Source organism: Periplaneta americana, chromosome 9 (genome assembly GCF_040183065.1).
Source record: "Periplaneta americana isolate PAMFEO1 chromosome 9, P.americana_PAMFEO1_priV1, whole genome shotgun sequence".
In the NCBI taxonomy this organism is placed as follows: domain Eukaryota; kingdom Metazoa; phylum Arthropoda; class Insecta; order Blattodea; family Blattidae; genus Periplaneta; species Periplaneta americana.
The window spans coordinates 4471493-4496483 of NC_091125.1; the positions used below are offsets into that span (position 1 = coordinate 4471493).

At 35.1% G+C, this 24991-nt stretch overlaps 1 protein-coding gene across 2 annotated transcripts in view; it reads right to left on the reverse strand.

The window, feature by feature from the left end:
• Positions 1-13091: 13091 nt before the first annotated feature.
• Positions 13092-24991, reverse strand: part of LOC138705737 (zinc finger and SCAN domain-containing protein 31-like) — a 92246-nt gene continuing 80346 nt past the window's right edge. The window contains exons 6-7 of one of the 2 annotated variants that reach the window (XM_069834301.1): positions 17956-18008; positions 13092-15824 (exon numbers count right to left, since the gene is read on the reverse strand). In XM_069834301.1, coding sequence (XP_069690402.1) covers positions 13848-15812 — 1965 coding nt within the window. In that variant the 5' untranslated portion in view covers positions 15813-15824; positions 17956-18008 and the 3' untranslated portion in view covers positions 13092-13847. Of the gene's footprint in view, positions 15825-17955; positions 18009-24991 lie in introns of those variants that run through there. The other variant, XM_069834309.1, reaches the window with a different exon arrangement.

The following is a 24991-nucleotide window of genomic DNA, read 5'->3' on the forward strand; positions in this document are numbered from 1 at the left end:
GGTTGTCGTTGTTTCTAATAGGGGTCTGTTGTTAATTAATGCGCTAGAAATTTGCGAGGTTGAATTTGCACAGGATTTAAATTGAATTATGTTAGTTTTGTTACAATTTAATACCAATTTATTGACTGAGAACCAGTCACATATTTTTAAGAGAATTTCCTCTGTTGAAGATTGGAATGTGTTGGAGTTATTGGCTGTTAGGGTTAAGGTTTCGTGATCAAGTGTATGTTGGCATTTACACTGCTCATGTACTCCATCTTGAGTCATGATCCGTCAATCTAGCAGTCAATTCATTTCTACTCTAGGCTATATTAAGCCTATCTCTAATTTCTGTTTATAAATAACATTGTGAGTGGCAGATGTGACGTCATTGCTTAGTATCTGACTGGTAGTTGTCAATGTTCCTATGTCAACTTTGTCATAATTGACTAGTAATTTATTTAACGACTTGTTTATAAGATATAGTGTTATTTTATTTATTTACGAAACTTCCCTTATTAAAGGGCTGCGACATGGACAAAGTGATTATTAATTATTGTATTATTATTATTATTATTATTATTATTATTATTATTATTATTATTATTTACATCTCTTGAATATTTTATAAAATCAGAATATATTGATTTTTATCCACAGAATGGTTATAATATGTGTGAATGTGTATGTATGTATGTATTTTATTTTATTGGGTTATTTTATGACGCTGTATCAACATCAAGGTTATTTAGCATCTGAATGAAATGAAGGTGATAATGCTGGTGAAATGAGTCTGGGGTCCAACACCGAAAGTTACCCAGCATTTGCTCATATCGAGTTGAGGGAAAACCCCGGAAAAAACCTCAACCAGGTAACTTGCCCCGACCAGGATTAGAACCCGGGCCACCTGGTTTTGCGGCCAGACGCCCTGACCATTACTCCACAGGTGTGGACAGTATGTATGTATGTATGTATTAGCACTGCAATTGGGTATACTCCTGGTGACAGTGATATATAATATACAATAGCATTACAATAATTAGGCCTACAGCAATAGAATGACATAGAAAAATTAATGTATAGGAAACCAGATCAAATAACGAAGAGTACTAAAAATAGTTAAATGTGAAAAATAAAATTTATATTCTTTTATAGACAAAAGCAATGATTTCCAAGTATTGCAGAAAGTCCACCATTGTGGAGTAACAGTTAGCACGTCTGACCATGAAACGAACAGGCCTAGGTTCAAATCCTGGTTGAGTTTTTTTCCGGGGGTTTCCCTCAACCAATTGAAACAGAATTGAACTTTCGGCGTTGGATCTCGGACTCATTTTGTCATCATTAATTCATATTCATCATCATCCATACCATGGCCTGAGTTAAGGAACAAATTCCAAATCTCCCAGCATAGTGAATTGTTATCTCACAAAGGAAAACTATTAAACTCACGAATAAGCCAAGAAGCAGGAAAATGAACACTGATTGCATTATCCCCAACGACATAGGAACGTATTCGTAGCTGAGATCCAGAGCAAGTCGGTGGATGGCAAGGTGCCCCAGAGGATCTGTGATGTCACCCATGATTTTTCGGGGAATTCCTGCCTGTACTAAGCGTCCTAAAATTTGATTCCATTTCCAGAACACGTATCGACCGCCCGTAACCACCATTTGAACGTGCATTTGGATCGCTTCTCCACTGAACTTGTGGTATGAAGGAAGGAATCCTGTGCCGCACAGTTTTTTGGAATAGTAGGTGAAGAAATCTTCATTGACCAACACAGCTGAATGTTCAGTGTGAAATGCAACGTTTAGTGCATCGATGGAACGTCTAGCCACATACGACTTGTCTTCTATATCGTAACTTGAGGAATACGCCAAAAAAGCAAGGAAGTCATCAAAAAGCAAGGTGTAATTCTTCTCTAGAATTTCTTCAATTGTGTCAATCTGATGCTGCTTCCCAGGATCCACAAGGTAGCTGATCACAAACGCTTGAAAAACTGTAGTAACGGACTGAGAATACAGAATCCAGGACAAGAATAACTTCCCGAGAGGAGTGCTCAGAGGCAACTTGTCAACTGGCACGCCTAGGAACGAACACCAGATGTTCAAGAAGCAATGCATTATTCCATCGTAGCTGTTGGGGTCTTTCTTGATCATGCATGTTGTCAAGAGGCGTACAGCCAGAGAACAGAGTACAATGGACACGAATAGAGACGCCCAGGTGAGTGGAGTGAACACTCTGCCCAAACTTGCCCATCGAGGATACATTTGTGCAGTTGGGACAAAGAATTTGTAACTCCGAGTGAAATAAGTCTTTGTCAACTCATAGATTCTTTCTATGTTCATATCAGACATTTTGTTTGTTACTCTAATCCACACAGAATCTGCACTGCATTTCTTATCCGAAGTTTTTAGTTCATTTTCAACAATTTCAAGTAACCTCTCGTCTAGTCCTCCTGGTCTCTCTCTCGGTGAATACCCTGAGCTCTGAATCACAAACGGATCAGTATGTAATGGCCATATCATGAAACAGCATCCTGTTAAATTTCGTTCAATGTGTTCCTTGTTGAAATTCTTATTTTTGTGTAACTTTCCCCCTTCTTCATCAGGGGCCCACGTGCCGAGTAATATTGGTTCTTGGTTGACATTACAAAAACTGCTTGGGTAGAATATGTTGATGGATGTACCATTTGGTGCACGCATGATCACTGTAGAATCGAAAAAGTTTCTTCGTAAGAGACTATATAATATTCTGCGTGCAACTTGCTCGGTTCCTGAGTCTCCCATCACCACCACAATGAAGTGTCCACGAAAGTTACGTAACATGATAAGAACCTGGAATTCTATCATATTATGGATATCATATACCAGCTTTCCCAGATCATTGCTGTTGTAGTTGAGGAAAAGGATGAAATTCTGGTATATGTCATTCCTCCATGAAGTTATATTATTATAGACTCTTGGTGACACTAGAAGAGGCCAACGCCCGAACTCGTGCAAAGTCTCAAGTAAACCACTCACATCTTCACTCCAGTTAAAGGAGAAAGAAATATCATATGAGTTTGTGAGGCTGTGTAATAAATATGTTGATGAATATCTCACGATGGGAATAACGGACTGATTGTTGTTGCAAAAGGAATTCTGCACCAAATGTACCATTTTAATACTTGGCGTATCAAGCAATGAAACTTCACGACGTGTCACAGTAAAATTTATGTTATATTTCACCGGCCCATAGATGACCACAGGGTGTCCACTGACAAACATCCGCTCGCTTACTGATAGCACAGCTTGAGACAGGTCTGGTTCACTTTCGGGCAGTTTGATATTGCCGTAAACTCCATGTAGGATCCACAAGTATGTCTGGAATAAAGATTATAAATTTTCATGTTGAATCTTTCGTACACTACTCTTAACACTTGAATATAAATAATTGATTAAACGACGATCTTACCTTCAAAATATACAGAAAACCAACCACCACCACCACACACATACACAACACACCTAATCACCCCACACAACACAAACATGCTGCATTCAGGACAATGGTACACAGATTACTCAACATACCCAGGAGCCAACAACACTACAATGAAGAAGTGAACACAATCAAATGCATACCACAAGAAAATGGTTACAACCCAAACATAATATACAACATCATAAGGAAGACAAAACAAAAACTCAACAAACACAAAAGCACACAAAACACAACACAAACACAAGAACACAAGAAATACATCACACTAACATATGAAAACAAAAACACACACAAGATCGCATCCTCACTCAGAAAACAGAAATACAACATAGCGTACAGAACAGAAAACACACTACAAAGACATCTCAACACACAAACAACACAAACAAATAAATACAACACAGGAGTATACAAACTCACATGCAATAGTTGCAACAGTTTCTACATTGGACAGACAGGCAGATCATTCCAAACTCGATACAAAGAACATATTAAAGCAATAACCAGAGGACACAATACATCTACATATGCCGAGCACATAACCAATGCTAACCACATATACAATAACATAAATACAGACATGGAAATCCTACACATACAACCCAAAAACCAAAAACTCAACACACTAGAACAATATTAAATATACAGACACACTAAAACACACCCTGATCAAATTCTCAACACACAGATCAATTTCAGAACACACACACTATTTGACACAACTTTTCATCACACGAACGCACCCACACAACAGGCAGCGAAGTTCGAGATGACGCCGAGATCTAGTAGGCTCTGAGGATGGTGTCGAATAGCACCGAAACAGCTGTAAGCCGCAAATGCTTACATAATTAACACGAGTAAGATCGCCATTTAATCAATTATGTATAAATTTTCAGTTAAAACTACTCCATCAGTTCCATAGATGTCTTTACATTGTACTAACACGAAAAAACGTTACAATCCTAATTGGGAATCATGTGGATGTAGTCATTTTTAACATAGTAGCTCGGAGAGATTTATCCATTATGATAGAAACACCGCCTGCTCGAACGCATCCGATGGCTGCTTATACTGCCTGATCATAAGACCATTTTACTGAAACAGTGTATTTCCAAATTCCAGCTTTAGGTGCAGCACCAACCAGCTCATCTATATGTCTCCTTCAAACTATGAAAAAGTTGTTCTACTACTTTGTGCCAGTTTGACATATAGAAGTGTGTTACGAATAATACTTATCAAAAACTTGTGTCAGAAACTATTGTGGAAAAATTCGTGAAACCTCTACTTCGTAATGTAGGTAAGTACCACACAGAAAAAATTTACCGGTTTTCTTGTTATAAGAAACCCCTTCCTGGGAAAGTAGTGAAGCTCTTAAGTTCTTTGAGCACTAGTTCATTTTTTAATTGAATTTCCTAGTTCCATAATACTTTTCTGAAAATTTCGTAATTTTTTTAATCACCAAGACTGGTAGCATATGAACGCATAATTGTTGCAATTATTTAAGAAAAAATGGAACAACTGGATAATACCCACGGCAGAGCAATGTCGATAGTCGACGTTACTCGCTGGCCACTAGTCACCGGGCCGTACCGGGCCGTGTCAAACAGAAGACAATCGAAATGGTGGTAGTAAAATTCGCGACTATATTCTTAAATAAATCACTCTATTAGTCAAGTGCAAGATTTATGCCGTACTGCGACGATGTTTTCAATGCAATAAAAGAAAATGCTTATGTAGTAAGATCTTAAAGTAGATTATGATAACGAAATAAAGAGGAAAAAGGTGTGGTTAATGGAATATCATTTAAATAACTGAAAGTAAATTTCCGGTTAATGTTTGCCAAAGCATTAAGTACGTAATTATAGCCGCCTTGCAGTTTTATTTGTGGCCTAGACAAAATACCCAGTCTTTTACGAAAAAAAAAAAAAAAAACTTTTAGGGGCCATGAAATTATTCACCGCTTTAATTATATTACCGTCTATCAATATTACGAAACAAAAACTGCCATAAAGGCCATGACAACTAGAAACTTCGATACCGAAGAGATAAATCCATTTGACCGTGATGAAGCATAAGAAAATGCGATTTTAGTTAGAGATGAAATGGACATACAATTTTGATGACCATGTACTGTTAGTAACTGGAGATCGCTTGTAAGATCTGTCTTAATCTTCTATGTAGAAATGTCGTCCAAGCAAATTGGTGGTCCAGGGATAAATCATTGCAATAGATGAGAGTAATAGTGGTGCTATCTCTCAGTAATGTTCAGAACGAAGGAGGTAGAGAGAAAGAGAAACAAATTTCTCCTTCTAACGACACCACAGACCAAAATCATGTTCTTATGTTGGTGGTAAACGTAACAGCACGGTTCAAAGCTACCGTGGTAATTCTCCAGTATAGCGGAAAACTGTTTTTATTTCTGTCACATAGTAGTTTTAATAACAGAGCAATTTATTGGCTTTCATATTTTACACTTTGTTTATGTATGCCAAGTTGTATTTCCTTTTGTTTCGGGATCAATAAATATAATGGATTAACGAAGCTATTAGAATCGCGAAACAAAGTAGTATCGTAATATTTTAATCACATAATATAAACATAAAGAATAAGATCTATATTGACAAGCGACTTCAAAGGCCGTTAGGAGCTGCCATCTAGCGGCATTTTTTTTCCTATTCATGTTAGCCTACATAATATTTGACCATTGAATGGGCAGACAGTAACTTATAAGCAGCCATCGAATGCGTTCGAGCAGGCGGTGGATAGAATAGACCTAACTAGAGGCTCGGCATTTCAGAATTAGAGAGAAAATGTTCCACATTGACAGTTAGTGTTGTTTGGTACTGGAATGAGAATGAATAAACCATAAAAATAATTTCAATCATTTGTAGCCTATTCAATTTAAAGTACCATAACTTAATTTAAAATGACTAATTGCACTGAATATTTCGGTAATATACTCCTGGAGTGTAAAAATAAATTTAGTCATCATATCGCCTATCTGGAAACAGATATCCGTAACAAATCGAAACGAAATATCGAACCTCAAATGATGTACTAACTTACCAGCAGACACATCGACGAGATTTTGCAGTCGTCTATGTGTGTGTACACTGAAACAATGAACTCGGAATAAGCTACAACAATGAAGACACCCTGTACTTCGTGCATTATTAATGTCAAAATGGCTTGAGATGGAAATTCTCTTCACCACAAAGCTCAAAGTTTTCATCTGGAGATTTCCTGTTGATTATACCTAAACTATGGTAAACTACGGTAGTTAAGTTAGGCACTCTGTAACGCATAACTTCAAGATTATTAAAATTTAAATAATTTCTTATTTGGCGCAACGGATAAACCTAACCTGAATTAAAAATAGAAACTGAGATTTTATCTTATATGAAGACAATTACTAATTCTCATTCTTTTTTTCTCTCTGGTTTTAAAATTAGTAAAGATACATAACATTGGTTCCTATGAAACGTAAGAAAATTTCAACATTAGACGTCACTTGCAACGGCGACTTAGGTCACACTATTCTGACGTCACTTGCTTACCAACCGATCACATTTATGCATTGAAATGTTACCTTCTTAAATGCATTATAGGCAATGTTCAGACTCTGATATATGTTTGAACCCAATTATTATGGGAAGCTAAAATATTGTCATGCATAGCTTCGATATTTTCTGATGTGGTCAGGTGACCAGGTCTTCCAACATGGTGTTAACCTTTTAATGTCCGTACTTCCACCCTTAAATATCGCACCCTATTTACCATGATAATTTACTTGACAATTAAAAGAGTCACAATATAAATTCAACTAAACTTTTTAACACCAAATATGGTGTAACTATTTACGAAAGTACATAGGCCTACTTTTTCCCTTGGCAACCGCTCTCGCTTTTGTTTATAACATACATAGGTCGAAAGCTAGCTCTACTGTACACTCGTATCAGTACTCTACGTATATTATAACCATTCGTATTTTATCCCATTTTTTATTACATGTTATACTCACTCACTTCTTCATCTCAGTTGATTGAAAATCATTCGTATTTACAACGTGCCACATATTACTTAATTGCGCATTACATGTCCCAGAATAACTCTAAAGTTCAACCGTGGCTACTAACAAATCTGAAACACATCTTTGTGCCTTTTCTGCTCCAGACATTTTCATACACCGATCTTAAAACCACAACTGATGAGTACACAGCTAGCTGGCAGACTAATAATAACGGTGGAGCTTTGGAAATATTTGAAAACTGTCACATTGTTGATAGAGATAATATCGGACGATAACGCTGTAAGACTCAAATCCTGGCCAGGCTTGCCAATTGTTGTTAAAGAAAACAAACGTGGATATTGCTCGGTTCCTTTCTGGTGTAAAATTATGAAGCTGAACAAATAAATTCAACTAGATTTGATAAGAAAATGCATGATTATTATTATTATTATTATTATTATTATTATTATTATTATTATTATTATTATTATTATTATTATTAAGATGCGACGAGCAAGAAATGCTTCCTCACGTCTTTGGTTTCTGCCATCATGGAGAATTGCTCCGAATCAACAGACATAATACAGTTCGTTCTCTCATCGCAGCTTCAATCCGTCAGAATGCTTCCTATGAGGTTTATGAGGAGGTTGGTTGCGTCTCTTCTGATGGCTCTACTAGACGTGCTGATATCATCATAATTGATCGGCAGAAGGATAAGGGTGTCATTCTTGATCCCACAATCTGTTTCGAGATGCATGAGCAACAGCCACAAGAGGTGTGTCGTGAAAAAACAAGTCATCTATGAGCCTTGTTGTCAGCATCTCGGAGCAGAGTACCACATTACACATTGGACAGTTTTTGGGCTCATGTTCTGTGCCCGTAGCACGATCCCACGAGAACCTTTAAATCAACTTAAACAATTTAAAATATCTGATGCAACGATTGATGCCATAGGATCTCATGTGTTAAAATCATCCTTAGCTATAATTACTAATAATTTGTACCCAACAAACTTTTATTGTAAATGATTTCCTATGTTTTCGTACCATTTATCTTAATGTTTTCTTTTTCCTTTCAAATTGTCACACAATTGGTTTTCATGATTATTCTTTATGAATTGATTAGTAGGCCGATCTATTCAAACCCTTATTTAGGGCGGCTTTTTTGTATATCATTATTATTATTATTATTATTATTATTATTATTGTTGTTGTTGTTGTTGTTGTTGCTGTTGTTGCTATTATTACTATTATCAACTATTATTAGAGGCAGTAGCAGTTATAGTTGTAGTAGTAGTTATGTTGACAGCAGTTTTATCTTTTAAATGTAGTACATACAGTAAATAAAATAAATATTTGAGTAAACTAGCCATTGGGGATTTCAGCATTCATCAGGGACATCACCAGCCCACATCCCAACTCCTTGAATTCAACACTGTCCTTAAGAACGACCCCAACAGTCAATATGTATTGCAATCTCTCGATACCCATCATGATAATGTTTAAGAGTAACGCTCTGGAGTAACGCATATGGAAAACATACACAGACGGGGAAACACAAAACATTTCTTCTTCTTCTTCTTCTTCTTCTTCTTCTTCCCTTCAAGTATTAGGCCAAATGGCCTGTTACGATCTCACAGTTGAATTTTCAGTCCAGCGCTTCTTTGGACAACCAAGAGATCTCTTCCCGTCTGGAGCATGACTTTTGGGATTCTATCTCTATGCATGCGATGCAGATGATTTAGCCAGTTGTTCGGACAATGTTTTACGTGATTAATTACAGGTTCTAGTTGTAATTCTTCCATTACATCTTCATTGTGTTTGTGATTCCATTTCGTATATCCCGCTGTATATCTCATAAATTTCATTTCATTGGCCGTTATTCTGCTTTCGTCTTTCTTCCTTAATGTCCATGCCTCACTGCCGTAAGGTCTCGCCAAGGTCTTGTATAGGCGAATTCTAGTACGCCTTTGTACTAGGGAAAGTTTCATAATGTTGTTAATTATTCCCATTGTTTTGGTGTATTTAGAAATTTTCTGTGAAATGTCTACTTCATCGAAAAAAGATAATGTGTATCCGAGATATGTAAAATAATTTATCCTTTCTAATATTTTTGAATCTAAACATATTTTGCTAGGCACAGGGTATTTTCCGCAGAAGGCCATAATTTTAGTCTTACACAAAAAATTTAAAAATATAATTATAATCATTATATTAAAATGTAAGGCTACAGTAATGTGAAATGCATAAAAGTGTGAGGTATGAAAGAAATACTTACAAGTCATGACGGAATGCTGACAATATCGCACTGAAAAACGCCCGTCCACATTATACTGTATTATAGTGATAAATAAACCATATTATATTGGAATGACATCTAAATAATTTGTTGAGTTCATTGTTCAAACAGCCATAATAAAATACCGGAACCAATACGCTTCTTCGTCTCTGACATATTATATATGACAATAATATTGATAAAATAAACAATTGATATACCCTCTATGTATTACTATATTCATTTATTGCCACACTACACGACAAAAGAAAGAAGCTAAACAAACAAAAGTTGATAATAATGAATAAGAGCATAAAAGCCTCCGTGAATAGTGTAGGAACTCCGTTCGTTATCACAAATGGCCTTTTTTAAAAACCACGTTATAATTTACTGTCTTAAAAAACATATGTTCCATTGTTATAATGCATAAAATAGAAAGAATATGGCTCCGAGTACCAAGTTAATAAAATAAAACAATTGCTTCTGGAAAAGTGTGCCATCCTCATTATAACAACAATTTTCTTCTTTTTCTTCTTCATGTTTTGAAACCGTTTCGCTCACTGAGTAACATAATGTCACCATCTCTTTCTAAAGTGACCTAAATTTCGTCTTTCTATTGGTTGTTACTGTTAAATATTTTTATATTCATATTTGTCATCCTTCTATTGTGATAATTTCACTGTTGTTTAATTTGCGTTTTTAGCTCGTTTAATGAAATTTATATAATCTATATATATATATATATATATATATATATATATATGAGGGGTTCACAACTAGAGTGGACCAAGTCCATCTGGAATAGTTCTGAGATATTGAGTCTTAAAGTCCCTGGCTCACGCTTAGCAATCTTCACCTTCCATAGGAAATGCTGCGCTCTTTGGAGTAACAAATGAGTTATGGACTTTGTTTGTTATGGCAATGAATAAATCTAAGTTTTCTTCATCCGAGATTGTATTAATCCACAAACTGATCACTGGTGGACTTGGTCCACTCTGGTTGTGAGCCCCCCATATATATATGTTGAAGAATAAAAGTAAGCAATATAAAGTTAAGTATATAACAAAAGTAAGTTATAAAAAGTTAATTAAGTAGTGTTAGTGAAAAAATAATAAACATTGATAATAGTAATAATAATCATAAGAAGAAGAAGAAGAAAAGAAGAAGAAGAATAGGGTAATTTAACATATCCTGTTGTACATCTATTACCATACAGTAGAGCTCACTTGACGACGATATGTGTAGGAGGAAGAACTATTATTTGTATACATCTGAAGTCTGATTAGTGTATATGTTGCCCATCAGCGATGTATGCGATGGAGGCGGAAAAAACTGGCCACTCTACCCTTTTATCTCGTGGCTTTGTTGCCTCATAAAGTGGTGCATTGTTGGTGTCACTTGTGAGGTTCAGATCTGTCTTCGGACAATTGACTAAACAACAACATATATGTTAAAACATTTTTTTTCCTGTGCTCTTCATAAATTAAAAATTTGGTAATCATGAACAAATATCCCCAGACGATTCATTCCCAAATTGTTATGTTTAGAAAGGTGTGTTTAATAGATGGTGTAAAAGGTTCAGGAGCCTATCTACAATAGAAGAGAAAATATTAAATTTCACAATTACACATTTTTGACCACAGAGTGCAATATAAGTAATTATTATATGGTGCTCTTAAAGTAAACTTAAATTTTCAGCTTAATTAAGCACACCACTACTTACTGTAATTATGTGCAGTTGAACTTAATAATTATACACTATTAACTTAAAGAATTATACGTCAATTTAACTAATTACAAATCACCTTCATTTATCTGTTAACTTTTGACGTAAGGATTTCCATGATAACAAAATACGAATGACATCAGTGTAATGTCCGTCCGACAAAACCTTTCGTTTTTATATTAGTTCTGCTCCAACATAGACGTTACAGATCAACATTTCAGAGCGATGTCTGCAGTCTATGCATTAATCAGGAACTAATAAACTCATCTAAATGCTGTTTTCTGCACAGAACAGAGGAACGCACCAAATTTGTGTAGGCCCAACATTGTAATTCCACTCTTCGTGATTTCCACAAGATATTCAATTGTTGTTAAGTTTTATGTTACAGACACTGTTATTACCAGGGTTAGAATTTTTTAGGTGTACCGGTACGCACATTTTTTAGTGTAATTTAGAGATTTCACTGTGTGAATTGTTGCCTCCAAATGAGAATCATTAATTTATCATTTAATTTACTTCTGAATTTCATTTCATTGCTGTTTGTAACACGTATCCTGGTAGTGAACGTAGGGCTGAAGGAAAAGCACACTTGCAACAGTGGGAAATTCCACTCGCCGACCATTGCCTGTGAACCAACAATGTGTTTATAACGAATTATCTTTTTATTTTTATTGGATTCAGTAGTCTCCTGTCAGTGAATTAAGTTTAATACAAGATTTCGACATGTTGAAAGTGTCCAAATCTCGATTTTTCATCCTGGATCAGGAATTCACGCAGAATTTCATCGAAACTGATGGAACTGTTTTACGAAACATTGTTTCTTCTGGTGAATTATACTGGTATGTAGTCTATTGAATACTGAATATAGCCTATAATATAGACATGTACCTAATTTCAAATTAGTTCTGTGGCCGGAAGGAAAAAGGTCTTAAGTCAATTTTTTGTGAAAACGAGATTTTTATATATTCTGAAAGCGGAAAAATTTCTCTACAATCTGGTAAAACGGCTAAAGTCAAATAAGACTCCTTACTGGATTTATAGAGCGTTACCACATGTCCTAAGTACTTTTTGAATCGAGCACACACAGAATAAAGGACTTAAGAATATTTAATACTTTATTCCTTACAAACATCACATGTTTACTTTCCATGCTTCCCTATTAAAAAGGTCTAACTTGTATTTTAGCCATTTTATCACATACTGATGCCCTTTGCCTTTAAAACTTTAAGCACCAGGGCAAACAGTCCTATAATTGTTTAAGACCCATTTTGCATTCCTAATAATTTACATTTCTCATTTATTTTGACATGAAAAAGGTCTTATGTTTAATAGTCCCTTCTACTCAGTTTGGGTTCTAGTCTTAAAAGGGTGTAAGTGCGGCTATTTTTGGAAATAATCAAGAAAATTGTTAAATGAGCAACATTATCTGTTTTAGAAGAAATCTAAACAAATAATATCCATGAAAAACCTCTTAATTAAAAAAAAAACTCTATAATTGACACCAATTTCAATCTTCCTAAGCTTTTCTGAAAAGTTTAAAATTTTTAGTTAAGACCTTTTTCCTTCCGGCCACAGAGTTGATTTCAATTAGATAAAATAGGAGAAAGGGCGTTTGTCGAAGTAGGTACCAGTAATTTAGTGAAAGAGCACTTTTTTATTTCTTTCTTACCTTAGCAGCTTTTTCATATCTTTGTCCTATAAAAATCGATTTTCAAATCCTAACTCTGGTTATTATATTCATTGCTGCTGATATTTCCGCTTTGGTGCTTCTATTTGTTTGTCAAAATGGCACATGTGGAGATTCATTAATCACAAAAACTTTGTTGTTGTTGTTGTTGTTGTTGTTGTTGTATGCAAAGAAATCATCCGTTAATGCTCTTCCCTACTTTAGTGCCAATTATAACATCCCTCTCTTCAATTGGTCAGTGACAGGTTTATTTTTTGGTGCTCGGAGTTCTTTACCAAAATTTACGTATAATTTTTTTAAAACAATTATCAATATCATCTTTTGAAATTCAAAAAATCATCTCGCAAATTCTTAAAGATTCCCTGCAGATTATACAGTTTCATTTATACCACCCAGAAGGCCTTAATTAACGATATGCTAATTTTAAATAAAATCTTTTATTTATAAGTATAATTTTATAGTCATCTTCTAAGATTTTATTTTATAATTGACAATCAATGGTGTTTAATTATTACATTTTATTTTTATAACAATATTCATATTTAATTGATTACATTTGTTTGCTATTAATTTCCGGATCCTCGTGGTCATCCAAGGCCAGACGAGTTATTTCTCTCTCTCTCTCTCTCTCTCTCTCTCTCTCTCTCTCTCCTATCATTGTTACATACTTTGAAATCAACAAGCATCACTTCCTCTTCCTAATTGAGGAGATCCCAGACCTTTCAGCCCAGTGTATAACCACTTCAACTAGTAAACCGATGAAACTCATCAATAAACCCAAAGACAGGAATATGAACGGCGACTGGATAACATCCAGCGACATGGGAACATACGCCTCGCGCAAGTCAAGTGCAGCTCTACTGAAGGAAAGGCGTCCCAAAGGATCTGTGATGTCCCTCATGAGTTTCCGGGCTATTCCTGCCTGAACTAAGCGACCCAAAACTTGATTCCATCTCAAGAACATGTATCGACCTCCTTCCACCATCATATGGACGTGCATCTGGAGCGATTCTCCGCTGAACCTGTGGTAAAAAGGATAATCTACCTCGCCGCACAATTTCTTGGAATAGTACGTGAAGAAATCTTCATCTATCAACACAGCCGAATATTCAGTGTGGAATGCGGCGTCTACAGCCTCAACGGAAGTACTAGCAACGTATGATTGATTAGTTATGTCGTATTTAGACGAATACGTCGAGAATGCATCTAATTCGTCGAAGATCAGTGTGTAATTCTGGTCCCGAATTTCTTGGACAGTGTCTATCTGATGCTGTCGTCCTGGATCCACCATGTAGCTCGTAAAAAACGTTTGAAAAACTGTGTTGATAGTGATAGAGAATATAATCCAGGACAAGAATAACATTCTGAGATGTGCGCTATGGGGAATTTTATCAACTGCCACAGCCAGAATTGCACACAAGAGATTCAGCAAGCAGTGAACAATTCCATCGTAAGTGTTTGAATCCTTGACGGATATCCATGCTGTCAGAATCCGTAGAACAAGAGAAGTGAACACTATAGATGCCAGGAGAGAAATCCATGCTAGTGGAGTGAACACCCTAATCAGGCTTGCCCATCGAGGATGCATCTGTGCAACTGGAACGAAGAATTTATAACTACGAGTGAAGTAAGTGGTGGTGAAGTCATAATGTGGTTTGTAGTACATGTTCGAGACTGTGTTTCTTATCACAACCCCTAGGGAATTCCTATCGCAACTGTTTGCAACCTTGAGGACTTCCGTAGCGATGTCAGCCAATCTGTTGTCTAGCCCTCCAGCTCTCTCCGGGTATTTGCGTATCACAAATGGATCAGTAAGTGATTGCATTGCCTCGAAACAACAACCTGTGAAGTTTTGTTCTATGCGCTCTTTGACGAAGTTCGCATTTGCAAGAAATCTTCCTTCTCCATTGTGTTCGATCCACATGCCAAATAGTATTGGTTCTGGACTGATAACACAAAAACTATTTGGGTAGAAAGCTTTGATATACCCGTCTTCTGATGTGCGAACGATCACTACTGAATCAAAATATCTACTTTTCAAAAGCGATGTAAATATTCTGCGTGTTATGTCCTCCGTGACAGAATCTCCCATCACCACCACGACAAAATGCCCACTGTGGTTTTGTAAGATGTTGGAGTGGTGGAAAGTGAGCTGCTCAGAGATTTCACTGTCCAGTTGTTTTAGATTATTATGCTTGTACTTCACCGTCAAGATGAAGTTCTGGTGCTCACTTTTCTTCCAGAGAGTCAAATGGTCATTCACAGGTGCCAGCAGAACAGACCAGAGACCTCTCGTGTGCAGAGTGTGAAGTAATGTATCCACACCTTGAATCCAAATATGGGAGAAATATGGTTTGTTGTGTTCTGAAAGAGTGGCTCTTAGTAATTCAGGTGGATATATCACAATAAATGACGAATTTTTATTAGTATGACATTGGGAATTCTGAGGTATGGTCACTGTTTTGAGATGTCTATATTTTCGTGCTGCCCGTTCTTCAGCCGATGTAACATGGTACACGCGTTTTGTCGGAACAGTGATGACCACAGGCTGTTTGTTCGTGAACATTCTCTCGCACACTGACACTACGGCATGAGACAGATCTGGATCACTTTCAGGCAGTTTAATATTAGCTGACACCCGTTGTAGCATCAACAAGCATATCTGGAACCAGAATTTAGAAAATTATTCATTTTTTTTAAAGGAGTGCAGCTTTTACATATATAAGAACGAAATATGTCCAATTTATAATTCTGTCGCCGGGAGGAAAAAGGTCTTAAGTAAAAATTTTATACTTTTCAGGAGAGCAGTAGAGAGATTGAAATTGGTGTCAATTATAGAGTTTTTTAAATTAAGAGGTTTTTTCTGGATATTATTTGTTAATATTTCTTCTAAAATAGATAATGTTGCTCATTTAACAATTTTCTTGATTATTTCCAAAAATAACCGCACTTAAGCCCTTTTAAGACTAGAACCCAAACTGAGTAGAAGAGACTATTTAAACATAAGACGTTTTTCATATCTACATAAATGAGAAATGTAAATTATTAGGAATGCAAAATGGGTCTTAAACAATTATAGAATTGTTTACCCTGATGCTTAAAGTTTTAAAAGGAAAGGGCATCAGTATGTGATAAAATGGCTAAAATACACGTTGGACCTTTTTAATAGGGAAGCATGGAAAGTAAACATGTGATGTTTGTAAGGAATAAAGTATTAAACATTCTTAAGTCCTTTATTCTGTGTGTGCTCGATTCAAAAAGTACTTAGGACATATGGTGACGCTTTATAAATCCAGTCAGGAGTCTTATTTGACTTTAGCCGTTTTACCAGATTGTAGAGAATTGTTTCCGCTTTCAGAATATATAAAAATCTCATTTTCACAAAAAATTGACTTAAGATCTTTTTCCTCCCAGCCACAGAATTAATTGGTAGTTTTCAGGGTCTTAAAAGAAGCAATCAATATCTTGCAAGGCGATAGTATTAATCAAAACAAGAAAATAGTCTAATAAAATTGTTCCCAAAATTAATATATTGCTAGATATGGGTACCTACTCTTCGCCAGATTCTTTCCAATAGCAAACCCAAGTCGAATCTCATGGACTCCAGGGACTGTATTTATGACATTCCATGTGAACGGTCATATATTGAGGGACCAGTAGACCCCCCCCCCCCCCCAGTGAAAATTAAAGAACACAAATACAACTCCAAATATTGCCTTATTGGTAAGCAATTATTGTGTTTTGTCACTAGTTGAGTCCAGTTTTCTCTTTTTCCGTTTTACTACTTTGTTTCCATTGTGCTTACAGTGTTGAAGAAGCAGTCATATCTCGGAAGATATTAATTTCAGGAACAATGTATATTAGACTTCGTTCTTATTCTCATGAATACCTCTCAAAATACTGAATGTTTATAACACCCTGTATATCCCTTACTCAGTTACTGTCACACGAAGTGGTTGACGTTGTTTGGATAAGATAACAAACTATATTCTGGCGATCTTGCAATTAAATGAAAAATGTTCCATAAAATATTTTGTCATTGCGTATGTATATAGGTAGTATACAGAGCTAGAGTCTCAAAAGCAATCTATATTCGCTCTCTAAAGCTCTGCTTTGCATACTTGTTATATACAGTAAAATAACTAGGCCTATTATATATTGAAAAATTGTAAAGTATGACTGTTGAGACATATAAATTTTTCTTCTCTGTTAACAACATGCAACTAAATATAAACAAATGAATAATTATGTTAATAAATAACTTTACATGAAAATGCAACTAACATATGTCTCTCCAATATAGCTATTTATTCTTTTGGCAGTATATATTTATATAACTTTGTTTGCATAACTAAGATCTCTTTGTCTTTGACATGTTTCGAATTGAGGACCGTTTTTGCAAAACTTGCTAACTGCAAAATTTTCAAAATTGAGATTTTGGTGGATTAGTTAACATAAGACAGGCCTCTACATGATGCTAAAGGCTTCTTAGGAGAATCTTATTTTCTTCACAGTAGTGTGTCAAGTGTGATCGTTTTTTCAAAACTTGCTTTCTGCTATGTGAGAGCTATAGCAAAACTTGGAGTTATTTTAGTTTTTTGTGTTTCCCATAAAATTTAGTTCTTACAGTTAGCAAGTTTTGCAAAAACGGTCCTCAATTATTTAAAATAAGCAAATACATTTGATTTTAATGCTTTTAAAGGAACCTCTCACACACAAATTGTAATGTCATCGCCGTTATATAAAATTAACTTACATATACAAAATCATAAATGTGATATATATGGACTTACCAGCAAACGTACGGAAAAGTTCTGGCAGTCATCTTTATCTCTGTATGTGCACACTGAAACAACAGACCAAGAATTGGGTGGGGTGGGTTTCTTTGTCAAGAATATTGAAATTTTACCCTGTCTAGTTTACCTGAGGAAGATAATGGTCTAAAATATTGTTATTTACCATAATTGTAACATGGGCATATAAAATTAATAAAGTACACGAAATTTAGAATTTTACAGCAACGTAATACGTAAAGAATGTTTAATAATAATTCACGTGTTCGTTAATTAGCTAAAAACGTATTCGAACTTCGGACACATACTACTTTTTAATTCTCATAAGTTAGTATAATATAACAAAAGCATTGTAAGTACAGTAATGTCTCAGTTATCAAAATGAAACAGACTTTATAAACCACGTGGTATTCACTTCCAAGCTATCACGAAATAATTGAAATAAATTGACATTTAAAATAGTTATCTAAGTAAAAGAAATATACCAAATGAAATAATTTCTTTAGTGTTAACTAAAGTTAATATTTTGTATTAGTGTCGAATGTTTTTTAGAAAATTTGTAGCACCTAACGAAAGAAAAGGTCACGTTGCGACCCACGGTTCTCGATCCGAGGACGAACTCTTTGATGTACAGTAACAAACATTCGTCTCTTTGGAATCCCACGATTTGCAAATCGTAGCCAGTAACATTCCTTTCCCACGATTGCAGATTCTCTTGCTGTTCTCTACATTAAATGAATATCGGCTAATTCAGAGTCAGAAAATCCTTTCATTCAGTCAAGTGAGCTTTCTGCAAGGTTAATGACCACTAAAGACCAAGAAAGAGTGTTTACACTGGAGTACATGTGACCAAAAGGCATGCCTATAATCTAAACTTATAGGCGTTTCATAGTACGACAATTCAAAAGGAATAATACCGTAAAATTCGTGATACATTATAGAAAAACTAATAAAGCAAGGGAGAAAGTGCCGAGAAAGTAAAGATGAATTGTTTTACACACACTTTTCTTGAATAATAACAAAATATTTGCACTATACTCCTAACAATCTATATAGCCTATTTGTTCAATTTCAAAAACATTAAAATCTGAATAAATGAAATTTGCTGGATAATTAATTACCTTCTTTAAGCAAAGTTTAATTATCCGCTTTAGAAGCAATATCAGCAGAGAAAGTGTAAATTTGGTTGTTCCTCCCCATCCGGTTATAGGCATACCAAATTGGACAACACATTGAACAAAACTTACATAAATCGCATAATATTTTGTAGGTATGTAAGAACAAAGAATATCAAATTTGTATAATATTTGTCTTACATAAATAAAATGTATTGTGTGAAATGCTTACGTGTCATGACGGAGTAGAGATGTAGATGTAGAGATATAATTCGTCGAAATAGTGTAATAAAAACTTATCTTGCACACGCAAGAATTGGTGCGTTGTCAAAACGTTTCTGGGTCAAAATTGACATGGAAGAAACTTAAAACAGCAACCGTTGTACATAACGTAAATCATTACACATTCTATTAGGGTATACATATATGTAATATTATTATATTACAGGACGCAATAACAATATTCACAATATTAATGACAACTTCAACAATATATACATCGTTTTGTATAATAAAACAACATTTTTGTTGACTTTACCAATAAAAATGGCCATACACCACATTATGATATCTGAAAGTGTGTCATTTTTCTCTGACGTAAGTATAACAATTGAGTACCGGTAGTGAAAACAATAGAAAGTAACTTTTAAGAATATCACATTGCCAACTACTCGCCATAATAAGAAAAATGCTGAATAAAGACAAGTTGACAGTAATGAATAAGAACCTTATGGAATTGTAGGCATACTCGTCTCAATCAATACATATTTTATATGTAATTTGTGGTACGTTTTAGTATTTTTATTTTAAAAAATTAGTATTCCTAATTTATACATATATTATTTTAAAAATGTTATGTGTGGCATGTCTCTGAGACATAGTCTACTATTACCAAAATCTGGAGAAAAAAAAAACAGTTTTCTTTTGTTTCGATAATACCTACTGAAGTATACATTCATTTTAGACGTTGCTAGGAATAGAACACAAAACTGAACATGAGAAATTGTCGAATTCTGAGATCCAAGCACGTTATGATCAATAAATTATTTATTATATCGATATACTAGGACCTTATTCGTTATAGGCAGGGTGCGAATTACTTACATACTCACTTACTTACTGGCTTTTAAGGAACCCGCAGGTTCATTGCCGCCCTCACATAAGCCCGCCATCGGTCCCTATCCTGAGCAAGATTAATCCAGTTTCTACCATCATATCCCACCTCCCTCAAATACATTTTAATATTATCTTCCCATCTACGTCTCGGCCTCACCAAAGGTCTTTTGCCCTCCGGCCTCCCAACTAACACTCTATATGCATATCTGGATTCGCCCATACGTGCTACATGCCCTGCCCATCTCAAACGTCTGGATTTAATGTTCCTAATTATGTCAGGTGAAGAATACAATGCGTGCAGTTCTGCGTTGTGTAACTTTCTCCATTCTCCTGTAACTTCATCCCTCTTAGTCCCAAATATTTTCCTAAGCATCTTATTCTCAAACACCTTTAACCTATGTTCCTCTCTCAAAGTGAGAGTCCAAGTTTCACAACCATACAGAACAACCGGTAATATAACTGGTTTATAAATTCTAACTTTCACATATTTTGACAGAGGACTGAATGACAAAAGCTTCTCAACCGAATAATAACAGGCATTTCCCATATTTATTCTGCGTTTAATTTCCTCCCGAGTGTAATTTATATTTGTTACTGTTGCTCCAAGATATTTGAATTTTTCCACTTCTTCAAAGGATAAATCTCCAATTTTTATGGTTCCATTTCGTACTATATTCTGGTCACGAGACATAATCATATACTTAGGGTGCGAATTAAGATTTCTAATTGGGGGATAGAATCCTATACAGAGAATACCATACATAAAATTATTATTATCCTCATTCGATACGGCTCAACGCTCAGTCGCACTGAGTTGTTTGTCTTGCATCTTGATCATAATAATAATTATATCCATGAGGAGGCTTAAGGTAAGATGTGTAATTCCTAAGTTATTGATTGTTGTCAGCTTGCTGGTGATGATAATACATCAATATTATTTTATTTGCTTAGTTTATACTTTATAAAGTACATGTATACTCATATTAAAACAGTTATATTTTGTGAGGGGAATAGAAGTTATCCCTGGCAGGGATGTTAATATAAATTTATGAGAAGAGGATAACTTTCCAACGGGGGGGGGGGATTTCCCCTCTCCCGTTAATTCGTACCCTGCTTACAGTATTACATCCATATCCGCGATGTTTCGGACCGAGTTGTATAGGGCTTGAACTGTAGGTCTGTTACAAGTTATAATAGGGCATAACTTAAAACAATCTCCCTCTTTTTCTCTCTCGTCGGTACAGAAACATGTGCATACATCAATAGAACTACGAGGGGGATCCAGGAAATAACGACCGTTTTGTTGTAATAATTAAAAAAATATATTTATTTTAAAAAACAAAGTCTGTTGCATAACTGAAGCTTCCTTTATTTCTCTACATAATCACCACCTACATTTAAACATTTGTCGTATCTGTTCACTAGCTTTAGAATTCCCGTGTTATACTCCTCTCCCGCCAGTTCATTAAGCCAGGAGTTCACTGTCTTCTTCAACTCTTCATCACTTCCAAAACGCGTACCACCCAGAAAGTCTTTCAGCTTAGTGAAAAGGTGAAAATCGCTAGGAGCAAGGTCTGGACTATAGGGCGGATGATCAAAGATTCCCAACCAAATTGATCCAGCAATTCTCGAGTTGAAGCAGCAGTGTGCGGGCGGGCGTTGTCGTGAAGAAGCACAACTCCTCTCGAAAGCATTCCTCGCTTCTTGTTTTGGATGGCTCGCCGTAGTTTTCGTAAAGCCTCACAATAACGATTTGCATTGATCGTAGTGCCTTTTGGCATGAAATCCAGCAAAAGAACACCTTAGCAATCCCAAAAGACTGTAGCCATGACTTTTTGTGTTGAGAGAGTCTGTTTGAATTTTCTCGGTTTCTTGGGTGATGAGGGATGATGCCACTGACGTGATTGGCGCTTGGTCTCTGGGGTGTTGTGAGACACCCAGGTCTCATCACCAGTCACAATTTGATCGAGAAAGGCGTTTCCATCTGTGTGATATCGCATCAAGAATGTCAGTGCTGAGGCCATTCTCTGAGTTTTGTGTTGGTCACTCAGTTGCCGTGGAAACCATCGTGCACAGATTTTGTGGTAGCCAAGATGTTGCGACACAATTTCACCAAGCAAAGAACGAGAAATGTCAGGAAAGGCAATATGCAATTCGTCGAGTGATGTGCGCCTGTCTTGCAAGATTCTGTCGTTCACTTTAGTCTTCAGGTCTTCTGTGATGAGTGATGGGCGTCCGGGTCGAGTTTCATCGTGGACATTTGTTCGCCCATTGTTGAACATTTCGCACCATTTTCTCACATTTCTTTCATTCATTACAGTATCACCATACACTTCTTTCAATTGCCGGTAAATTTCTGCAGGTTTCAAATGACGGGCATTCAAAAATCGAATCACACTCCTCACCTCACAGTCGGTGGGATTATCAATCACGTCGTTCATTTTGAAGTAACACAAAATGTACAATGGCGACTTGTTGCAACCAGTACTCACAACATTATGAGAACACATGTTAAGGAAGCCAGTTGACCTTCAAACAAGGAAGGGGAGTCAGCTGCGCGGCGGGTATGCGCGAACGGTCGTTATTTCCTGGATCCCCCTCGTACATAACAGTGCTAACAGACACTTTTTTATATGAAGTTTACTCTCCTGAAGATATCATACAAAGTGTAACCTCTAATTATTTCATTTAATCTCGTCTTTAAGTTAACACATTATATCCGGGATCACTTTTCTTTTTTCTGCATTGTTGTGCAGTATGCTATTCATATTTCTCCAAGTAGCGGCCTGAACACCTGCAGACATCCAACACATGAGTACAGGCTGTTACAAAAGAAACATGACAGTGCTTCCATTCCTCAAATGAGGTACTGTAGGCCTATAGCAATTCTTATTGCTACAGTATCTATTTGTTACTCTGTAATTTGCCATTTATAGCTACATTTTACATTTTTGGTTATGATATCTATACTTATCTGTTTTTTATTTATTTTTATTTTGTATTTTTCATTTTGTCTATATCTATATCTGTGTATTTTATTTAGGTAGTATCTATTTGTCTGTTTTTTTGTCCATTTTTCATTTTTAATTTGTATTTACACCTGTATCTTGCATTTGTATCTATTTTATCTCTTTTTTCTTGTTATCTGCAATTCCATATTTTAAGCAATTATCCGTACTGTCTATTGTAATTGGGGCTTTGCCCTGTTATAGACATAAATAAATAAAACTTATACATTCAGAAATTTAAAATAAATATTATAGTTCAGACACATGATCTGAAGACATTAATTCATCAATTTAAACACAAAAGCAAAAAAGATCTTTTGAATTCAATATTTTTTAACATTAATAGAAAAAAGAGTTGAGACAAGTTTGGGGGGGGGGCACTGACCCCCATGCCCTCTCATAACTCCGCCTATGGTTACAATGTACTAAAACGTAGAAATACGTCTATAATGCGTCATTCCATTTAAAAGTTCGCCATCAATAACTTCCCAACGGACATAGGTATATCAGGTTAAATCAATGTAAATTACCTCAAACTACATTATGCTGAAATATTTTACATTCCTACTGAGATATTCTGTATATAACTTACGGTATGTAGACATTTTTGTTTATGGACATTTCTGTTGTCTGCTAATGGCTTCATTGCCAGATGCAAGGCACTAGACAACAACAACAACATTTCTGTTGTGAACTATAAATTCACTGGTCATTAAGGGTACCGGTATATGTACGTGAATGACCTCAAATATTATCAGAAAATGCTGGCTCTAAATTTCTAAAATTTTATAAGAAAATGAACTCACAATTGGACAAAAATTACCAGATACCACAACAAGACTTATTAGAACTTAAATATCTTATATAAGTATAAAAAAGGTTACTAATAATATTTTGAAACCAGTTTTATCAAAGTATGAAAAAAAAAAAATTCCGCAGTTACATCATTTGGTATCCATAACATTTTTCCTGCATGTAATAAACACTTATTTCTGAAAAGAAGACTACTCTCAGACATGTAGAGTTGTTTATTTTAATACAATTAATTTTTTATTTGTCCTATATAAAAAAAATTAAAATTTCCGTAATGTTTTGTGATCTAATTTTTCTATTTTCAGAGAAGTGGGCATTATTGTAGTCTACCTTTTGCATAAATGCATGTTAAATGAGTGTACAAAATTTCAGAATTCTATCTCTAATGGTTGTGGAGTTATGAAATATTATTATGTGAAAATTTAAAAATTTTGGAAAATTTAATTTAAAGTAAAAAGTGAATTCTAAAAAAAATATTATTAGTAACCTTTTTATACTTTTATGAGATATATAAGTTCTAATAAGTCTTGTTGTGGTACCTTGTAATTTTTGTCCAATTGCGAGTTCATTTTCTTACAATTATGACACAAGACGAAATATTAATTCAACATTAGTAGAACCTAAATGTCTCACATCTGCTGGTCTAAAGCATAGCATAAATTTTGACCCTCGGTTGTACAATGCTTTAACTAAATTACACCCGGAACTTCTAACATGTAACCCAATAACATATAACAAGAAAAATAGAAACGTGTTAATATCTTCAATTTGATTAAATAAATCTATAGCCTATGTGTATAAATTAATCAACCTATATTATATTTGTATTCTATAATTTTAAAATATATATTAGTCCTACTTTTCACGTGCGATATTATTCTTCTCTAGTGTTAATGTTATATTATATAATTCCATTGCCGCTGTAATTATATTTTAGTTCCTATTTTATTTTACTTATTTATTTTTATTATTATTATTATTTTT